The sequence below is a fragment of the Prunus mume genome, linkage group LG3, assembly GCF_029339155.1.
Source record: "Prunus mume cultivar Tortuosa linkage group LG3, ASM2933915v1, whole genome shotgun sequence".
Taxonomy (NCBI): Eukaryota; Viridiplantae; Streptophyta; class Magnoliopsida; order Rosales; family Rosaceae; genus Prunus; species Prunus mume.
This window is the reverse complement of record NC_142700.1, coordinates 3,229,745-3,248,805: the sequence shown is the minus strand read 5'-3', so window position 1 is coordinate 3,248,805 and position 19,061 is coordinate 3,229,745. Positions and strand designations below refer to the sequence as shown.

At 37.8% G+C, this 19,061-nt stretch overlaps 4 protein-coding genes, 1 long non-coding RNA gene and 1 pseudogene across 9 annotated transcripts; 2 read left to right on the top strand and 4 right to left on the bottom strand.

Moving 5' to 3' along the window:
* Window positions 1-94: 94 nt before the first annotated feature.
* LOC103324849 (glutamate receptor 2.7-like) lies at window positions 95-3,786 on the bottom strand. The gene is made up of 6 exons (XM_089048429.1): window positions 3,664-3,786; window positions 3,136-3,574; window positions 1,760-3,033; window positions 1,301-1,607; window positions 795-1,189; window positions 95-686 (listed from the first exon to the last, which is right to left on the bottom strand). Exons 2-6 carry the CDS (start codon window positions 3,560-3,562, stop codon window positions 171-173), a joined length of 2,919 nt encoding a protein of 972 aa, XP_088904555.1. The 5' UTR covers window positions 3,563-3,574; window positions 3,664-3,786; the 3' UTR covers window positions 95-170.
* A 1,816-nt stretch (window positions 3,787-5,602) lies between these two features.
* Window positions 5,603-7,708, bottom strand: LOC148918427 (uncharacterized). Its single transcript, XR_016125215.1, has 2 exons — window positions 7,573-7,708; window positions 5,603-7,423 (listed from the first exon to the last, which is right to left on the bottom strand). It is a non-coding gene; the product is annotated as an uncharacterized LOC148918427 (long non-coding RNA).
* Window positions 6,891-8,739, top strand: LOC103324848 (Peroxidase superfamily protein). Its single transcript, XM_008226960.2, has 3 exons — window positions 6,891-7,375; window positions 7,503-7,706; window positions 7,988-8,739. Exons 1-3 carry the CDS (start codon window positions 6,902-6,904, stop codon window positions 8,567-8,569), a joined length of 1,260 nt encoding a protein of 419 aa, XP_008225182.2. The 5' UTR covers window positions 6,891-6,901; the 3' UTR covers window positions 8,570-8,739.
* A 262-nt stretch (window positions 8,740-9,001) lies between these two features.
* LOC103325091 (serine--tRNA ligase, cytoplasmic-like) lies at window positions 9,002-11,375 on the bottom strand (annotated as a pseudogene). Its single transcript, XR_016125213.1, has 2 exons — window positions 10,688-11,375; window positions 9,002-10,157 (listed from the first exon to the last, which is right to left on the bottom strand). The product of XR_016125213.1 is annotated as a serine--tRNA ligase, cytoplasmic-like (transcript).
* Window positions 11,376-11,777: 402 nt separating this feature from the next.
* On the top strand, window positions 11,778-13,276 carry LOC103325082 (D-Tyr-tRNA(Tyr) deacylase family protein). Of its 2 annotated transcripts, none has more exons than XM_008227214.3 (8): window positions 11,778-11,949; window positions 12,058-12,149; window positions 12,240-12,306; window positions 12,391-12,421; window positions 12,505-12,648; window positions 12,777-12,802; window positions 12,894-12,949; window positions 13,043-13,276. In XM_008227214.3, the coding sequence occupies exons 1-8, from the start codon at window positions 11,815-11,817 to the stop codon at window positions 13,074-13,076; spliced, it is 585 nt and encodes a 194-aa protein (XP_008225436.1). In that variant the 5' UTR covers window positions 11,778-11,814; the 3' UTR covers window positions 13,077-13,276. The 2 variants fall into 2 exon arrangements, with proteins under 2 accessions (XP_008225436.1, XP_008225437.1); XM_008227215.3 differs by having other exon boundaries at window positions 11,779-11,949; window positions 12,508-12,648.
* Window positions 13,132-17,730, bottom strand: SNI1 (negative regulator of systemic acquired resistance (SNI1)). Of its 3 annotated transcripts, XM_008227213.3 has the most exons (16): window positions 17,409-17,722; window positions 17,115-17,181; window positions 16,922-17,015; window positions 16,757-16,837; window positions 16,573-16,659; window positions 16,211-16,282; window positions 15,901-15,982; window positions 15,773-15,822; window positions 15,439-15,651; window positions 15,295-15,365; window positions 15,118-15,187; window positions 14,810-14,875; window positions 14,395-14,547; window positions 14,110-14,246; window positions 13,676-13,758; window positions 13,132-13,448 (listed from the first exon to the last, which is right to left on the bottom strand). In XM_008227213.3, exons 1-15 carry the CDS (start codon window positions 17,515-17,517, stop codon window positions 13,686-13,688), a joined length of 1,425 nt encoding a protein of 474 aa, XP_008225435.1. In that variant the 5' UTR covers window positions 17,518-17,722; the 3' UTR covers window positions 13,132-13,448; window positions 13,676-13,685. The 3 variants fall into 3 exon arrangements, with proteins under 3 accessions (XP_008225435.1, XP_088904617.1, XP_088904618.1); XM_089048491.1 differs by lacking the exon at window positions 14,395-14,547 and having other exon boundaries at window positions 17,409-17,730; XM_089048492.1 differs by lacking the exon at window positions 17,115-17,181 and having other exon boundaries at window positions 17,409-17,720.
* Window positions 17,731-19,061: the final 1,331 nt, after the last annotated feature.

The window sequence follows — 19,061 nt, the reverse complement described above, 5'->3', positions numbered from 1 at the left end:
TACTTTGTAAACAATATTGTTTATCTCCTTGCACTCTTTGTTAATATAACATTAATTTCATACAATTGACAGAGCCAAATCTGGCCTGAGGGTATTTATCAAAACCAAATTAAAATAAAAGAATAAAAACAAAATCTGGTATGGAGTTAATTTTCACTAATATACATATACTATTGCCTTTGTTCTATAGATTCCTGTGGAATGAATTCAATTTGTGCTGGCTCCATAAAGGCCTGTGGATGCTCAGGATTGTTGGAAGTGGAGGTATAATCCCACCTTAATGGAGAACTCCATTCCTCTACATTAGCAAAAGGTGGAGCTCCCTTTGGAATGCTAAGACTTTGATTAATAAATCCTGCTATTCTAACAGTTCTGTTCCAAAGACTTTCATCACTTGGACTTGGACTTGCATTGCCTTGGTCTGCTTCTTGCTGCTGACACTTCCTCATCAAGATAACAAGAGATAGGAGCAAACATAGGGTGGAAGTAACGCTGGTTATTATAAAGAGGCCGGAGAAATTCTTGAGGCTCAAGCTTTTTGGTGTGTTTGAAGTTGCATTGTTTGAACACTCCCCCTTGGGTGTGGTCAGCCAATGTGTTTGAAGTTTCTTCAGTTCTCCATTCTCCAATAGCTCTAGAATGGCCTTAGTGAAATCCCTGGCTATTGGAGAGCCTTGCTGGAATGCCTGCATTGAATGGTGAACATGAAAACAATTTGATTAGTTTTGCAAATCGAATTCATTCGAATACCAAGATGACATCTTTTATGCATATGTAGTCACATTACTACTCACAAAGCTGAATCCTCCAAATCTGTAGTTTGGTGCAGTGGAAGTATACCCCTTGCAATTCTGGTTGATGAACACTTCTGCATATGGGAGTTCAAGAAAGGCAGCAGATATACGTTTGCTCTTGAAGTCGTCCACATTGTATTGGGGGCCTACTTCGATGATGTTGCTATTTTTGAATCCAAGAACAACCTCCAGGTAGTTCAGGATAAAAGAATCTGCATCAGAACCAATTTTTGCGTTGGTTCTCTTCAGCATTTCAATGCCTGTTACATTTGGGTTCAGTCCTTTGATGGTAAGCATTGAGGACAGATTAGCAGTGTAGCTTGAGCTTAGGATCAATACAACAAACAGCCACTCTATAACAACTACTCTAGTCAAGTTGCTGTAGATTTTCTCTCCTGCAAGATGAATAATTCATGGATTTATATTAGTTCTCTAACAGTTTTGGACCAACCCTTTTCATAGTTAGGCACTTGGGCTTATACTAATGTTTGAAATTGGTTACTTACTGTGAGCAAAGAACAAAGACGAGAAGGTGAACCAAGTTGCTGTGCGAATTTGATCCTTAAAAGGGCCACCAAATTCTGGATTGGATGGGCGCTCCAGGAACCACACTATCAACGTTGTGTAGATCAAAATGCCACCGGTCACCACCCACATTTGCCAAGTAAAAGGCTTCAGAAATAACCATGTTGACTCCTCATAGTTTTCTGGAACAATCATTGACAAACCAGACTCCAGATATGGCTGAGTGAAATCCACTTTCTCCAGTCGTTCTGATAGTACGGTTATATCACCAACCACAGCATCATAAGTCTTCCGTTGATTAGTATTTGTATGAAACAAGACAAACATACATTTTCTCTATCAGAAACAAATCAAATGCAACAGGAAGTATATATGAAATTTCAGCATGGAGCAAATGGACTAATTAGAAAAGAAAAAAAAAATAGAAATAAAGCTCTTACCTTATCTTGGACCAGATTTATCAGACTATCATAGGAGCCATTTCTTGCTTCAATTTCATATGGCAGATAGTAACTCAAATTACTAACTATCATTTTGAAAAGCGCAATGCAGAAACCATCAAATTTCTTCTCATCTGAGTCCTGCCTGGACCAATCAACCTTCACAAATTTGTAGAAGGAAGTTATACCTGGAACCAGAATTCTCATTTTCTTCTCATCAGTAGGCATAGCCCAGCCCTTGGGAGCACTTGTTACGTTCCCAGGCCAAATTATGCCAACACCATTACTGCTGTTTGTGCCTTGGTTGACAAGGCTTGGTGAGAACCCAACCTCTGGTGTCCAAGAGATTAATTCTTTGTCTGTCTTCCCATCCACAATATTTATGATCCTGAACTTAGGAGAATACAACAGCACCCCACCTTCTTTAAAGTACATTTTCCCACTTAGACCGGTATAGTTGTTGAACAATGTGTTTAACAGCTCCTGAAGGTTACTAGTAGAACTGTTACTAGTCTTTCTTCTTAGGGCCTGTGTAATGATTGTCATCGTATCGAATGCTCGAAGAGCATAAATTCCTGGCTTGGAGTTATCTTCTTCTGAAAACTTTGTTTGGAATTCATTCTGGAACTTGGCATAAGAATTAGTATTTTTGGCATAATAGGTCTTGGTTCCTAAAGTGCCTTCCATAGTGGACATATCAGAGCTGTCAAGAGAGTCAAGCAAACTAACTACACTCTCTGTGATTATCCAAGCTGAGTCTCTTCCTACAAGTTCCATCTTCTTAGCCACCCTGAACAGATGAGTAACTGTAGGTAAAGATGACTGAAGAACAATAAATATCCGAGACTGTATGAGGGGAAGCTTCAATAGCTCTTCTAGCTCAACCCAATTTGGGTTAGACAGAGAAGAAACTCGTGGGAGAATCAAACGGTGCTCAATCTTCGAACCAACGTCTCGAAGAGCCTCAGATAAAACAGCTAGCGTCCCTACAGCACCACCATAGCCATCGTCTTCGTATATTACAACAACCCTTTTCCAATGGTAGGCAGAAACTAAATCAGCAATGCATTTCATTTGAGCAGAGGCATCTGTTGCCATTCGTATCAAATGCGGCCGGCGGCGTTGCATGAGGGGCGGGGTTATAGTTGGTGCTGCAAATGAAATCACCGGAACTTTAGATTGATTTCCTGCACGATCAGCTACTTGAGCTGCTTCCTGCCAAGTCTCCATGCCAACTATCGCTTCTACCTTCTTTTCCTTTATCAGCTCTTCAGCTGCAACAAAAATTTAAATAAAGAGAAAATTCCATAAGTACTTTATGTTCAAGCTAATTACATGGTGATGACTGTTATAATTACCATCATATGTTTACTAACCAGCAGAAGCAGCACGAAAGGGATCTCTGCCGGAGTCTCGAAAATGAAGGATTAGCTTATGAGTCTTTGAACGGTTGTTGAAGTCCTCAGCTGCAACTTCCATGGCAGCTTTCTGTTCTTTCCCAATACGGGAGTTGAAATTAACGATTGCGCCAACGTTGGTGACATCGCTGCTATTGAGCGCTCCAACTCCATAACCATAGGAGAGAACGATGAGCACAGGAAACAAGATCCAAAGTCTATGGACTGTATTAGCTGTGGTGAAAGGAAAAGACATTGGGTTTTGTAACTTTGATTGTGTAAAGTAGATGGCAGAACCTTTCCCACATAGCTTGTTTATATATGACATGCTAGGTAAAATTTGTGATTGTGATTGTGTGGCAAAAGAAAACGCCGTATTTTCAGGAAAATGAGTGTAGATTCTCATCCTTGACTAGGTCTGCAATGAAAGAAGACTAGTGAAATGGGAGATCAATCAATGTGACTTGGTCTGCAAGATTAAGAGAAACATAAGAATTTAAGCCTTACAATTTAGTGATTTGAGGAACCAATTCTCAGATCAGAGTTGGAGGCAGTATCTAAGGCTGTGTAAGCTACATGCCGTGCATCTCATCTTTTTCAGCTTTCAACATCGTCATTTTTATCACGCCTTGTTCATATTGGCGTATTCAGATTGGAGGTTCCGTGGTGCAACATTACACTTGGATGTAGACGTTGCCTCTCTTATAGTCTTATTGAATGAACGTGTTGTTTTGTTTTTTGTTTTGGTCAAATTGAATGAACATGTTCTGTAGCCCCTATTGCTGACCATTTGTTTTGTGTTCTTCTTCCCTTTTAACACCAGCCCACTCCTATCAGATTTCAAGTTAAACCTTTTAAAATTATTAGCATGGTTGAATTTCATAGGTAGATTCTTTCTGTGTGTACCAAGTTGACCTTGATATTTAGTTGGGAGTATTTCTTTTTTGTATGAAAGGTATATTCAAGAACCATATGGTTTATTATTCAAATTGGTCAAGTCTCTACTTCAAACATTCAAGAAGGTGAAAACTCAAACTGAAATAAGTCAATAGATTGAGATGGATTTAGACATAAAATCCTAACTGCACTCTGGTCCCCTTTCTCTTTGCCAACAACCAACTGCAAGGAAGCTAAGGGAGGAGGTGGCCACTACCCCTCCACCCTTCCGCCCATCTTCCTCTTCCTCTCCTCATCTCCCATTCTTTTTCTCCCATCTTTTCCCTTCCTTTTATCCCTTCTTCTCCTCCCCTTCCCCTCCCCAGATAGTCTAGATCTATTTGTCTCTTTGTTTTGTTGATTGTTTTTGCAGTGTTCTAGGTGGTTGGTGTTGTCTTTATCTCAACGGCGGTTACAGTAGTGACGCTGGATTGTGTCTTTCCTAGGGAGAGTTGTGATACCTAGTGCCTGATGTTTTGTCTCTATTTCAACGGCAGCGGCAGCAGCAACGCTGGTGGTAGTTGTTGGGATGTGGTGCTCTTCTCTATTCTGCACCGATAAAAGAACTATGCTTGGTCATATGAGGTTTTCTTTGTCTTGTTCTGAGTTGAAATTGAGTGCTTCTCAGGGGTCCTTTTACTGTTGTTTATGTGTTTCTCTTACGTGTTCTCTCCTGTTTTCTTCTATGGTATGTCTTGCAATTTGTGTGGGTGTCAAAGGACTACGATTTTGCTCATAAAAGGCTTTTTTTGACGGTTGAGATGTTCCGCGGTCCTCTCATGTGAGTCTATTGTGTTGGTCTATAGTTGCAGTTCTCGTCGAAGGTCTATGTGTTCCTTTTCATTTTTGATTTGTTCTTTTATTGTAATGGTCCAAAGTGACCTGAATTGAACTCTCTTGTCAGTTCATGACATGTGTGGTACTTTTTCCTCCTATGGGGGTTGTCCCATGAGGTTGTCCTAAGAAGATTTCAACAAGACCAGTGTATCATGTCATTCATTGTACGTCTTTGGTTCTATGAATGAATTCTCTTTCTCAAAAAAAAAAAAAAAATTGAGATGGATTTAAAAATAGAAAAGAAAATAATCTATATATATAAAGCAAAAGGCAAAGAATGGTGAAACATTCAAAATACCAAAAAATGCCCTTGGTTAATGCAAACATTAAGAATTGAAATTATTAATTAAATGAGGATAATATGGTAAATTCACACTTTTTCATATTTAAAAAATTAAAAATAAAAAAAAAGATAATGGATCCTATTTTTATGGAACACAACTACCCATTATCTTTTTCAATTCTAAAAATAAAATAAAAAATAAAAAACCAAATCAATCCTTATGAGTCTCATCCCTAAATAAAGCAAGGCACCTCGTCGGTTCAATATATTTGCAACATAAATCACTAAACAATAGAAAAGGACTCACCATCAACCATGTGGACCAGCAGGTCATAAGCTAGAGCTATTTGTCTCTTAAGCAGTAGAAAGAAAGAGATGACATGGGAAAAGTTATTCTTTAGAGAAATAATTTTTATTTATTCCTTTCTTAAAAGTGACATTGGCATATAAAAAATGCAAAGGAAAAAAGCTGCTATAACTAAGTTGCCATTGTCTTCTTCCATAATTCACAAGCTTCACATTTTTTTTAATACTCTGTTTAACAGATTATATAAATTTGTACTTGATGTGCAACTCAGAGTCTCTGCCAGCCGCTCCCCACCACACCATGTTCCTTATTTTAAGATCCTCACTGGAAAACTGATGTGTTTTAGAGTTTGACTTCAAAGGCTGCACATTTTTTGTCTCTTTTTTTGGCCTGAACATTTTTTGTCTCTTTTTTGGCCTGACAAAAAAAAAAAAGAGCCTGCAGGTTCTCAAGCAAATCATTTTTCTGTTAAAAAGCTGAAACAAAACAGAGGACCTAGTGAATGAAAATATGCAAAGCATTATAAGCATTAGGTTGTGGGCTCCTGCCAATTTGACAAATTAAGAAATAATATTTATCCAATAACATAATAACTAATAAGCATTTGTTATGTAAAACCCAATTTACCATCATTAATCTGCTTTTGGGGGTGGGGGGCCTGGGCACCCACCTTCCATTTAACCTTTTTATTTAGCCTTTGGCTGCTTTCTCTTCTCTTTTTCAGGTCCATACATCAGATGGTCCACAGCTTTTACTGCACTCACAACAAAAAGCTTACACTTAGTGAGACAAGCATAAATGGGCAACTGAATAAGCTACTGTTAACTTCTCAGACTGTAAATGAAAATAAATGGATCAGACCAAAGAGCTTTAAAAGCAATGTATGTAAGAAGGAGTTTATGATCTGATAAGGTCCCTCCTTGCGCATGCTCTGCAATAAAAGAATTCATCAGGTTTGGATGGTCAGTGGGTTGGGGGTCCTCTCCCGAATAACTTACCTACATCGGGATGCCACTGCGACGGTATTCCAAACCAATCACGCATTGAAACACCCACCGCAAATAACACTGCTGTTACAAAATAATTACGTTACCTTATCTAAACAGAATCAACAGAGAAAAAAGAGGAGGTAAGACAATAATTGGCTACTTTGTTGTTCAATCAAGAATGATTGAGGATCACAAATAGGCATACCCGTGAATGATTGATTCTCTATAAACGTGACATTTAAGCATCTAGACCTCCTTATAAATATATATTTAGTTTGATTCAAATGACATAAATAACTAACAGCCAGTCCACTTGTGTAATTTTATAACTTTGAAAGCCTCAAAGGGGCTGCTCTGCTGCTTCCTTAATGGCTTTTTATAAATTAGACCTTCATGTGTTTCCACTTCACTTGGCTTCACGGGTCCCGTTTCTCTTTTATTTTTCAACCGAAGGGTAATTTGTCCCAGACAAACTTCCTCTCCCAACTTCTTCACTTTTATATTGTGCTCCACTATTGGCATTGGTTCTTTCCTTGTCCTAAGCTGCACCATAATCCAAAGTTACAAAACATGCCTGTCCTTACCTCTTCTTCTTCTTCTTCTTCTTCTTCTTCTTCTTCTTCTTTTACATCCATTTCTTTGTCCATTTTCTTGCTGCTGATTCTGTACAACACTACTGTCATTTGTTCAGCTACAACCAGGACCAAGATGACTCACCCAAACCGCCAACTCTCTGTTAATTACTATGCCAAATCATGTCCTCAAGTTGAGCAGCTCATCGGCTCCATCACATCCCAACAGTTCAAAGAATCACCTGTTTCTGGCCCAGCAACCATTCGCCTTTTCTTCCATGACTGCTTTGTTGAAGTAATCACAACTCCATCCAACAATGCACATTGGTTTGGTTTAAATTTTCTGCATGCATGTGCATTTTAATGTATTAATTTTTGTCACTCTGTCTCTTTTGACAATTTTGGGTTCGAATATATTGAAGGGTTGTGATGCATCGATAATCATAAGCTCAAAGCAGCAGGGGAACAAAATGTTGGCAGAGAAGGATGCACCTGATAACAAGGACCTGAGAGAAGAAGGCTTTGAAAGTGTGAGGAAGGCCAAAGCTGTTGTGGAGAGCAAGTGTCCTGGTGTTGTGTCTTGTGCAGACATACTTGCAATTTCAGCCAGAGATTATGTCCACTTGGTAAGTGCCAAAGATTCTCTGCCTTGGACTTCTAATCTATAATGCTGCAATGTGGACCTGTGGTTGCTACCAGCTCTTCTGTGATATGACATAATGCCATGATTTTGACACTCCCAATTTAGCTCCCGGCACTCCTCCAAATTGAGTATTTTATAATTTGTATGTACACACATTGTGCTGAAACTAAAGTGAGAGGGTGGGAGTGTCAAAATCGTTACCCTTTTAATTTTACATTCGTGTTGACATTTTTTTCTAATTTAAATTTCAATGGGGGCGGGCAGGCAGGGGGTCCATACTATCAAGTTAAGAAAGGGAGGTGGGATGGGAAAATATCAATGGCCTCAAAAGTGGCCTCAAATATTCCCCAAGCAAATTTAACAGTGGATCAGCTACTCAAACTCTTCAGTTCAAAAGGCCTAACACTTGAAGACCTAGTTGTTCTTTCTGGTGCACATACATTCGGCTTTGCTCATTGCCAGAACTTTGTAAGCAGGCTCTATGACTACAGGGGATCCAAGCAGCCCGACCCAGTTATTGACCCAAGACTCCTAAGGGCCCTAAGAATGTCATGCCCGCATTATGGTGGAAATGCTGACATTGTTGCACCATTTGATGTCACTACACCGTTCGTGTTTGACCATGCCTATTATGGGAACCTAGAGGCTAAGTTGGGCTTGCTAGCATCAGACCAAGCTTTATCTTTGGACCCAAGAACCAAGCCGATTGTCCAGGCGTTGGCAAAAGATAAGCAAAAGTTCTTTCAAGCTTTTGCTGCAGCAATGGAGAAAATGGGCTCAATAGGTGTGAAAAGAGGAAGAAAACATGGGGAGAAAAGGAAAGACTGTAGTATGCATATGTTATGATAATTTTTTGGTTCTTTTTCATTCCTTGTGAATCGTGATGTGACCGTTTAGACATTTTCCCTGTCCTAGTTCATTCTTGTGTTCGGGGTGTGTTGTATGTATAAGGCTTTTCTGAATGTTTGAAGAATTCAAACAGTTGATGAGCAGCTTCACTTCTTACAACACCCAAATTCCTGAGTTCAATTCTCCTTTCCGCCAATCGTTTGTTTCAAAATTTATAATGCAAACATATTAATTTTGATTTTTCACGAACGCGAAATACATGATTTACCTGATTACATCAGAACCTTTTGAAAAAAAAAAAAAAAAAAGATTTGCTTGTACCCGATGAAGAGTAGGTTTTGCTGTTTTCTTGGTTATATATTGGGGCATTTTCTACCTTAAACAGTGAGTTGTTTTGTAAAGAGCACTTAAAGATGATAATAGCTGATGTGTCAAATATCATGTGACACTGAGTAAAAATCTGAATTTTGAAATTTATACAAAAGAAAATATTAAACTTTAAATTAGAAAAGCCTTTTCTTCCCTTTTTAATTCTTCTGTTTGACTTCAGGGGCCTGTTTGTTCTTGAAAGGTAGGAAGGTCTTCCCGCCCATATAATTTTGTAAAGCTTTCGGTATCTCAACACCATCTTCCCTCTGGTAGTTCTCAACAATGCAGCAAATGGTTCTTGTAATGGCTGTAAGAGTGGAGTTCAGTAAGTGAACATATTGCTTTGTCTGAAGCTGATCATCGCTCTTTCCCTGCTCACCATATCGAATTTCTAGTTTTCTCGACTGGTAGTCTGTGCAGTTTGAACACGAGACCAGTTCTCTGTATGTCTGAGATGCAGGAAACCAGCCTTCAAGATCATACTTCTTTGCTGCTGCACCATTCAAAGCACCCGAAACAATGCCCACAACACGATAGGGGAGGTTCAGCGCCTTATAGAAGTCCTCCGAATTTTTGATCATTTCCTCATGCCTGTCCCAAGAGTCATTGCCCTCTGGGCTTGTAATGCAAAACTATTCAACTTTCGTAAACACGTGGGTCCTAAATAGTCCCAAAGTATCTCTACCGTGCGAACCAGCTTCTTTACGGAAGCAATCCGAAAGTCCAACGTATCTCATTGGCAGCTGGGATGGATGGATCCACTCACCTGCATGATATGCACAAAGTGGCTGTTCAGATGTAGCAATCATATCCTTTGTCATAAATGGTAGAGGCCGCAATCCCTCATATCCCCTTTCCACAAGAAAATCGACAGCAAAGTGGGTCAGAGCTCGATCCAGGAGCATGCCAACATGTTTCAGGTAAAAACCTCTGCTGCCAGCCACTTCAGCACCTCTTGCAAACTCTGCAATCTCAGCAAGCTTAACGAGCTCAACATGATTTTTTAGTGTTGGCTCCTGCAATCGCTTCTTACCCCACGATCTAATCACAGCATTGTTTGCCTCATCATCGCTGACGGGAACTGAATCATGCACAATGTTTCCAATTTCTTCCAACTTTGTGTTCAACAGTTCTAAAGCACTTCAGCTTCTTTCTCTGCCGCCAACCTCCCATTTTCCTCTGTGCTGTTAATCAACTCAGTCGCATCGCCACCCGCCTATAAATCAACTCAAACATTCAGTTATATAAACAACAACAACAACAACAACAACAACAACAAGCCAAGATTTCGATATAGAAACAAATGTAGATACAAATTAATTCAAAAATGGTTCATCGAAACTGCATTTGGTGGCACGAAAAGAATCCGTTTCAGTTTGTAAGAGCAGGAGGGAATGAAATATGATATTACTGGATTTTCTAATGACCTGAGATTCTCTGTTTTACTCAAACATAATCTGTGTAGGGTTAGGATCCAAAAATTAATTGAAGTTTCTACACACTGCAAGCCTACAAAATCACCACTCACTCACTCCAATTCCAAGACTAAAATAATTCCATATAAAAACAATTAAACAAACAATCCCATTAAATAATTTTCTCAATCTTGCTATTTATTCAAATTGATGATTTGAGAACACTTGAAAGTTTTAGATTTTCCACTAGCAGCAGACAATAAAGGCCAACAGAAATAAGAATATAATCAAAGAAAAATCTAAGATAAAGATAGAGAGATGAAACACTGACAATTCTCAGCTGAGCAACTCGCTTGTTGATGCTGTTCAAGTCTTTGCGAAGACGGTCGAGCTCGAACTTACGCTGACGCCAGTCTTCGTCGAGCTGGATGACCTGATCGACGAGGTCAACGTTTTTGAAACGACGACGTTGAGACTCACGAATGATTTCGGGGTTATCGCCCCTCTTTTCTCTAAACAGATTGATATCCAACATCTCTTTCCTCTCTTTGTGACTCAGCGAGCAGTAAACCAAACCGAATGAATGGTATGAATAAAAATTGTAGAGTTGTTAAATGATATTACAACACATATGTACAATGATATATATATATATATATATATATATTGGCTGGAATATCCTTGGCGTACAAGGCAAGAATCTGATCAACAATAAGACATACAAAAAGGATTATAAAAAAAACCTACTTTATGACAGAAATATTGTACAAATTTCTTTTTATTTTTAATACAAGCCATAAAAAAAACTAAAAATAAGTGGAGAGGAATTTCTCGCACACACAACAATAAGGTGTCATGAAGGTTGGAATATACAACTTCTGCAAATCAAGGCGCTTTTAGGGTTTGAATCAACTTGATCATTGTGGGAACCGAATTAAATCAGACCCTAAGTCAAATAATTCCTTTCACCATATTCTTTCTCTCTCTGACACAAGGCTTCGGCCACCACACAAGGCTCCTGCCACCCGGTTTTCCTTGAAATACCCTATCTAACTTAGGCATCGGATGGTCTTTGGCCAACACCCGGTGTGGTCCTTTACCCGATTTGTTTTGCATGGAAAAAGAGAAGTGAAGAAGACGAAGGAATCTTAGACGAATATTTTAGTGGGACGGAAATTTGCTCCCACAATCATGGTGTTTATGATTGGTTGGGTTGGGTGGAATCTACGACTTGTGTAAATCATGGTGTATGTAATTAGTTAAAGATAGCAAAATAGTGTTATTCCTGTTTCATACAAGTTTTTTTGTTTATAGACGCGGATGGTCTTCAAGGACATTCAACAAGTTGACTGGTTTCTGTTTGTATCATTTCCACGCGGAATAAAAACAATAAAAAAAAGATGTCTATTTATTTATTTATTTAGGGGCATAATAAAATAAGAAAAATATAAGAAAAACATGTACTGCCTGCCATTGGCATTGCCAGCGCCTCTCCAAGTCCAAGCCCACAACTCCTCCCGCTTCCAATCGAAACCCAAACCAATCAGAGCGATGAGAGCCGTGGTCCAGCGAGTCGCCTCCGCAAGCGTCGAGGTCAGTCCGTACAGATTCATATTCACAGACATTTTCTCTCTTTATTTTCTTTTTCTTCATTATCCAACGCCTCAGCGGCGTAAGATAGCAAATTGCTCGCATTTGCAGGTAGAAGGGCGCACGGTGTCGGAGATTGGGCCGGGTTTGCTGGTCCTGGTGGGCCTCCACGAGTCCGATTCCGACTCCGATGCCGACTACATGTACTCTCTATCTTGACTCTTGAGCTTCTCTCTTTTTAAAAAAATTTCAATTTCAAAATTAAACCGACAGAAGTTAATTAAAATTTTCAGATGCCGGAAGGTGTTGAATATGAGGCTGTTCCCAAATGAAAGCTCCGGCAGAGGATGGGACCAAAACGTAATTTCCCCTCTTTCCCCTTTCTAACTTCAACTGTACGTTAGGCTTTTATATTTACTTTAAATATTTGTATTTATCCTTCAGGTAATGCAGAGAAATTATGAAGTCTTACTGGGTAAATTTTATTTATTTTTGTGGTGGTTATTGGATTTGTATACTTGGAAGAAGTAAAGTCTAATGCTGTGAGAGTGTGAATAGCAGTGAGCCAGTTTACATTGTACGGAGTGTTGAAGGGTAACAAGCCAGACTTCCACGTGGCAATGCCGCCCCAGAATGCAAAGCCCTTTTATGCTTCCTTGGTGGATAGCTTCAGAAAATCTTACAAACCAGATGCAGTCAAAGGTGTGATATTGCTTGCTTTGCTTCATGAACTACTAAATCTGTCGTTCAGAATCAGATGTTGACAATTTTAGCTTCTTTCTTTTCGTTTCGAAATGCATTTGATCTCTTTTACGGTTGTGTGCATGCAGATGGTGTGTTTGGAGCGATGATGAAGGTAAAGAGTTTATTTTACTCTTTCTGCATTATCCTGAGAAATCTCTCTAAGTCTTGGATCATTTATATATAAATAATGGTGTAATAAACAGGTCAGCTTGGTCAATGATGGACCAGTCACAATGCAGATTGACTCGCAATCCCCCAAGTAAATAAATAATACTCCCCTGGTGTTTGCAGTTTGTTCCATCATAGTGTTTGCGTTCGACTTAGTTTTTTATTTTGTTAACAATCCTCTCAGGAACTCAAATGGTGTGGTAGAAGAACAATCATAATTTCGTCGGTTGGCTTGACGGAAGATTTAGCAATGGACTGGAATTTGAATCTGGATTTGTGGGATGTAATATTCAACATTCTTGATTGATCATGTGAATTTAAGGTAGCATGTATGGACGCATCAAGTTCAAGTTATGTTCTTGGAGAGATGGCTTTGTTCATAAATATTTATACATTTTGGGGTTTTTTTCTTCTTAAATATATAGCCAAAGCAATACGCATTTACAAAAACATTTCCAACAGTCTTCTACAGATTTATCCTAAAACAAAGATAAATGAGCTGCATGAAGGTTTAGGACCTGCCAAAATAAAGCATGCAGCACATTCCTTAATGCTTGTCAAGCTTCCACAAGATGCTATTTGCACCTGACCTGAAAAAAGAAAACAGAAACGAGCAGAGCAGTTCTTCAGATGAAAATACAATTGTTGTAGCTTAGGATAAAAATCAATCCCTGGCAATCTAACATGATCAAGATCCAAGTCAAAGTCAATTATTTTAGTGGGCATTTTTTATATCCATCCATGAATGTGCAGTTCGTTGCATACATGAACCAATTCCTACTATATAATTACATACAAGAGCTTTGAATCAAGTTACCTGAAACATGCTATGACTTTGCTGATATGATAGTAGCGGCCGTAAATAGTGCTTCCTTACCAAGTGACAAAATCTCCATCTGCCTGAACCATGTAATGTAATAACATGAGGTTAAAAAGAAGAAAAAACAAAAGATACTGAAATTGACGATAGACATTTCAATTGTCAAGAGTACATGTAAGAAATGAATGAAAAAAGTATAAGAAAAAACGATAAACCGCATGGATATTATGTTCCATTAATGGATTTGGACATTAGCAAATTCAGGACAACATTACTGGTTTCATGGTCACTGTTTGAACAAGCTCAAGTTTGTATGTCTTATGCCTAACCTTTGTTAGTTAAAAACAATGTTAGGAGTACTGAGCCAAATACTACAGGGCATGAACATGTGCAGAGAAAACATGAAGCATTGGTTCTGATTCTGATCTTACTTGTCTGCTGTCTTCATATTTTTAAACGCAGATATTATATTCTTGCATATCTCAATAAGCGAGCTGCAACTTCTTTCTTCATTGGAAGCAGAGGTGCCTTCAACAGGATGGTGCTCACTTGGTAGCGACAAATGAGCCTGAAAAATCAACACACAACCACAACAATCAAGAATGTTACGGAAAATTGACTTTACATCCTTTGAAGAATCAACCAACACATCACCCCATAAAACTAATTTTATTAGAAGAATACTACTAGTATGTATGAATAGCAAGAATAATCACCCGAAAGCCATGTGCTAACAACAACTGAACTACTTCTGTCCTAATCTTTTTTAAGGTACTTTTTGTGCTGGTGATATTTGAAAAGCACTTCAATGCTCCACTGAATGATGCATCGTCCGTAGGACTGTTTGACCTACGAGTGCGAACAGAAGGCTACAAAAAGTATAATATAATAAATTAAATGAGGATACTATCAATAACGCAAAATTGTGCTTCAACTACCTTCATAACCATATCAAACGCACTCAGGAAAAAGTAAGCAGACAACAGATAACACCAAAAATAAAAAGCATTTCAGGACAATAAAAACACAGATAAAAGAAGGAAAAAAAAAAAAAAGGGAAATACCTACAGCAGTACCTTGGTTGGCTGATTTTAAAACATAATAGTTTATTACCGCACTATGAAAGCTTACCTTACCAATGTACTTCCACAAGTACTGCACAACTACCTCAAGCTTCCATTTAGGTTCATTGAAAACCTGCAATGCATCTTCATAAAGAACTGGCAGAAGACATAGTGGCCAACTTATCATAAATAGTCAAATTTCTCATTCTTAAACATTAGGAATGAAGCATAAGAAATTCCAAGATACATCGTCAAACTTTAAGAGAGATATGAAACTTGTTCCATGTGAGGTGGCCGGCACACAGATTATATATGGATACAGAAACATGGCAAACCACAAGCGAAAAAGGGATAGCGATTAAAAGAAATATGAACCTGAAGAAATGGGGAAATAATATCTCTATTGTATGTTAGCTCATCCAGAATTATCTCCACCAGAGGAGTTCTGCACCAACCCAAAAAGTGCTGGTACATGTGAGAGAGAGAGAGAGAGAGAGAGAGAGAGAGAGAGAGATAACAACTTTAACTCTACCAAGAATGAGAAACAAATACCTGACACCATCAGCTCGGGTAGTAGAACCTTGCGTCTCTGCACTCTTCTTGGACACATCAAGCTCCAGTATCTGAACAGGACCAAAATCAGTGCCAATGCAGAAACTGATTCTACAAATATTAAAACATTGATAAGGGGCTTACCATTATTAGAAACTTCTGCATGGCTATGCAGGTATGCTTTCCTACCTCAAGTAAAGAAATTGCAGCAGCAGTATCAAAATTTTCAGCTGGTTGTGCCGCAGAATTCTCTGAACATATCAGATCGTCGGTGAATCCAGCACAGTTTTGATACAGTTTACACATAATGGTCAAGCAATCCTTCATCAAGCTTTTGTAGTTTACTTTTCTTGACACCTTCAAAAGATAACTTAATTTTGAGGGCAAGATTCGTGGTATAAAAATCACTTAATAACCAGATAATCAACAACGGAAAACGGGCTCTTCAGTATTCATGGCTTGAAAGAGAAAGGGATACCAGAAGCACGTTCAGTAAAGACTCTCTCAGAACTACCCAGTTCATGGTATCTGCAAACAATAACGAGCAAATTGAAACTTCCAGAAAGTTAGAGGCATAAAATAACCGATAATTAGATATCAATTTACCTTCATAGACACTGTTACGTGGTTGAAAATCTCCTTCAAAAACGTTAACTAGGTATTGAAACAATAGCATGTTTGCTAAGGACTGCAACAAAAGAAGATCAAGACAGACCAAAAAAGATGGGGAAATTCCACTTATCCAATGAAGCAAGACAAATTAAGTAATTATATGGCATAAAACTACCAGAACAAAACACTCAGTCAAAACTCAAAACCACAAATTGAAAGACAGCTTTTTTACAATACAACGATGAGATTAGCTAGCACGAATTGAATGGAACATTTTCTATTCTCTTACTGCGAGTGAACTAACCTTTGTTTCTGATGCTCGTAAGTTTCCTTCATCGGTTGCGTCAGCAAGGTCTTGTATCAAAAGTTGGAAACCCTGCAGTTGGCAAGAGAACACTTAAGCAAGGTGAAATTGCAACAGATAAGCTACTGAAAATCAAGTTCCAATTAGAGTTCCAAACAAAATAAAAAATGAGCTGGAAATTGAAGTAGCTCATCACACTACAACAACGTCTCAAGCAGTGATCTATTACCCTTTGTCTATGCACCATGACTCTTTCCAAATAGGAATAGAAAAAGCAAATTAAACAAACTAATTACTGTTATACTAATGGTTAAGAACTCCAAAATAATCCAAACTGCCAGTCCACATCAAATCCAACTCACTGATGAGTCAACTGGTCCCTCTGAGCTATTCGCAGCTCCCCTCTCACGGCTAGCATTTTCAGAGCTGAAAACGAATGGAAACCAAACCTAACAAGCACAGAGAAATGACATCAATTATGATACAATATGAGCTAGTTACAACATAAATTTATATCAAATAGACGGAGGAAAAAAACCTTAGTACCTCTTGAACCATGATTAGTTCAGGTACACTGCTTGATGAATTTGATTTATCCACATCAGAAGAATTTACCCGAGGGAAATGCTACAAAATAAGGCAAAAAGAATTAGTGAGAAAACTTTGCACCATCTGAATATAAATTGAAGTTTTAATGGAGCGACTGGGTACCTTATCTAACTCATTCAAAAGCTGAAAACTTGCCATAGTCAATTCTAGAGACTTTCCAATCCTCAATATGGAGAAGATTGCCTCATACATTTTACTGTGCAACAAGATTGATATAAACAGATGGGTATTAGAGCAGACATACATTGTAAATATCAATTTACCGTATGCCTATAACAGAGAGAGATATATATACTAGGTAGGTGGAGTTCCATTTTTTGCTATAATGGAAGCAGCACGAACAGCTTCGATAAAAGCGACTCCTGTTCATCAATTACCAAATAAATTATAAAAATGTAGGAAGAAAAGATACAGATGAAACGGTGCAATTCTACTGTGAGACAGAACTGAGTTGAAATTTTCGTTTTCCGAGCACCAAAACAACTAAGACGTGAACTAATTTTAGCTCGCTCACTTCCTTTTCTAGCAAATTTTCTTAGCAGACAAACAGAAAATTAGCAACAAAAGCCAATAACAGAGCTAGACTTACTATCCTCGAAGGCGTCCAGAGTGTCTTTAGCTTCAGAAGAGTCGAGGATTGCCAATATGTTCTCTTCGATCCCTCCTCCCACGGTTCTCATACTGCCAGGCTTCTCCATCTCTCCCTCTGCCAAAATTTCGAAACCCTAATCCGTCTTTTGGACTTAGGAGAGACAATAGAAGACGTAAAAATAATTAAAACAAAAATGTTTTTCTGTTCCCGCCAAAAACGAACGCAGACGGGACTGACGCCGTTTGTGCTTGGAAAATGGTTTTGAAGGTTTAAAGTTCAAACTTATAAATTAAAAAGTTGCGTTGCCGGAATTGAACCCGGTCTTTCGAGTGAGAGCCAACTAGGCTACAACGAAATCTTGGTAAATTTTAGGGATGTACAGGATCCAAACTAATCTGCCAGACCAATTCAATTCAAATTTTTTTATTTCAATAATATTAACGAATTAGATTGGATTCAAAAAAATAAAAAAACCGACTGGATCGGTTTGGTTAGCGGATTCAAAGTTTGAAATCCAATTCAAACTAAAAAGATCCAACCTTTTAAAAATATATGCAAATATTTGCATTTCTTAGTATTTAAACCTAAACCACCTTTCACGTGCCACTTACACCAACGCATCAACACAACTTTGTTGATATTCTTTTGAAAAATTATATTAATATAGCATAAAAATTATAAATTTCTAAGTTTTTGTGTTGATTTAAGCATTTTTTTTATAGGAATTGATGTAACTTGAACTCTGAATGTCGAACTTCGTGTTGTAGTATTTTTTTCTAAAATTTATTTATGTCTACTTAGTATATACTTAATGGTATTTTCTATTGGATTGAATTCTATATGATTATTTTTGCAATTATCACATTTTCGTGCAAACCGACTATCCAAACCAATTCAATTCAATGTACATTGGATTGGATTGGATTGAATTAGATCCTAACATCTGAACACATTGGATCGAATCATAAAATCTCAAATCCAATAAAAAATTACATTCAATTGGATTAATAAAAATTCATTGGTTTCAAACCAATGTACACCCCTAGTAAATTTGGTCAAATGACTAAAGTAAATGTTACCCTTTAATCAACATATCTTAATCCATTTCATGAAAATTAGTTTTTATAAATTTTTAGTACAAGCAATAGCCTAAACTACAAGGTGAGGATTTCTCACACACACACACAACTATGATACCATAGGGATTCGAACTTGAGACTTCTAGTCTACAAGTCAATGGTAAGAATAGTCAATGCAAGTTAATAGAGAAGAATGAAGTGTTTTTGTATTGTATTTTCAATCAACTAACTATTACAAAGCATAGCACACTCTTATATAATCAGAGTACATAGTAGCTTAACATAATAACAACACAGATTAGCTGTCTAACTAATACACGTGCTAAGCACCTGACTTGTAACTAATCTCTTACCTAACTTGTTGACCTACTAATTACACTTAACAAATTCATTTTTTCACTGGAGTAGACCCTTTTTGCTTCATAAAAACTAATTAAAATGATTAAAAAAAACCTGCATCATATGAGCGAATAATAGTTATGTATTGAAACACTCCTCACTTATGTTCAAATAAATACGATATTTATTTGATTATGAATGGAAGTAGTAGAACCCAAATCTTTATGATCAA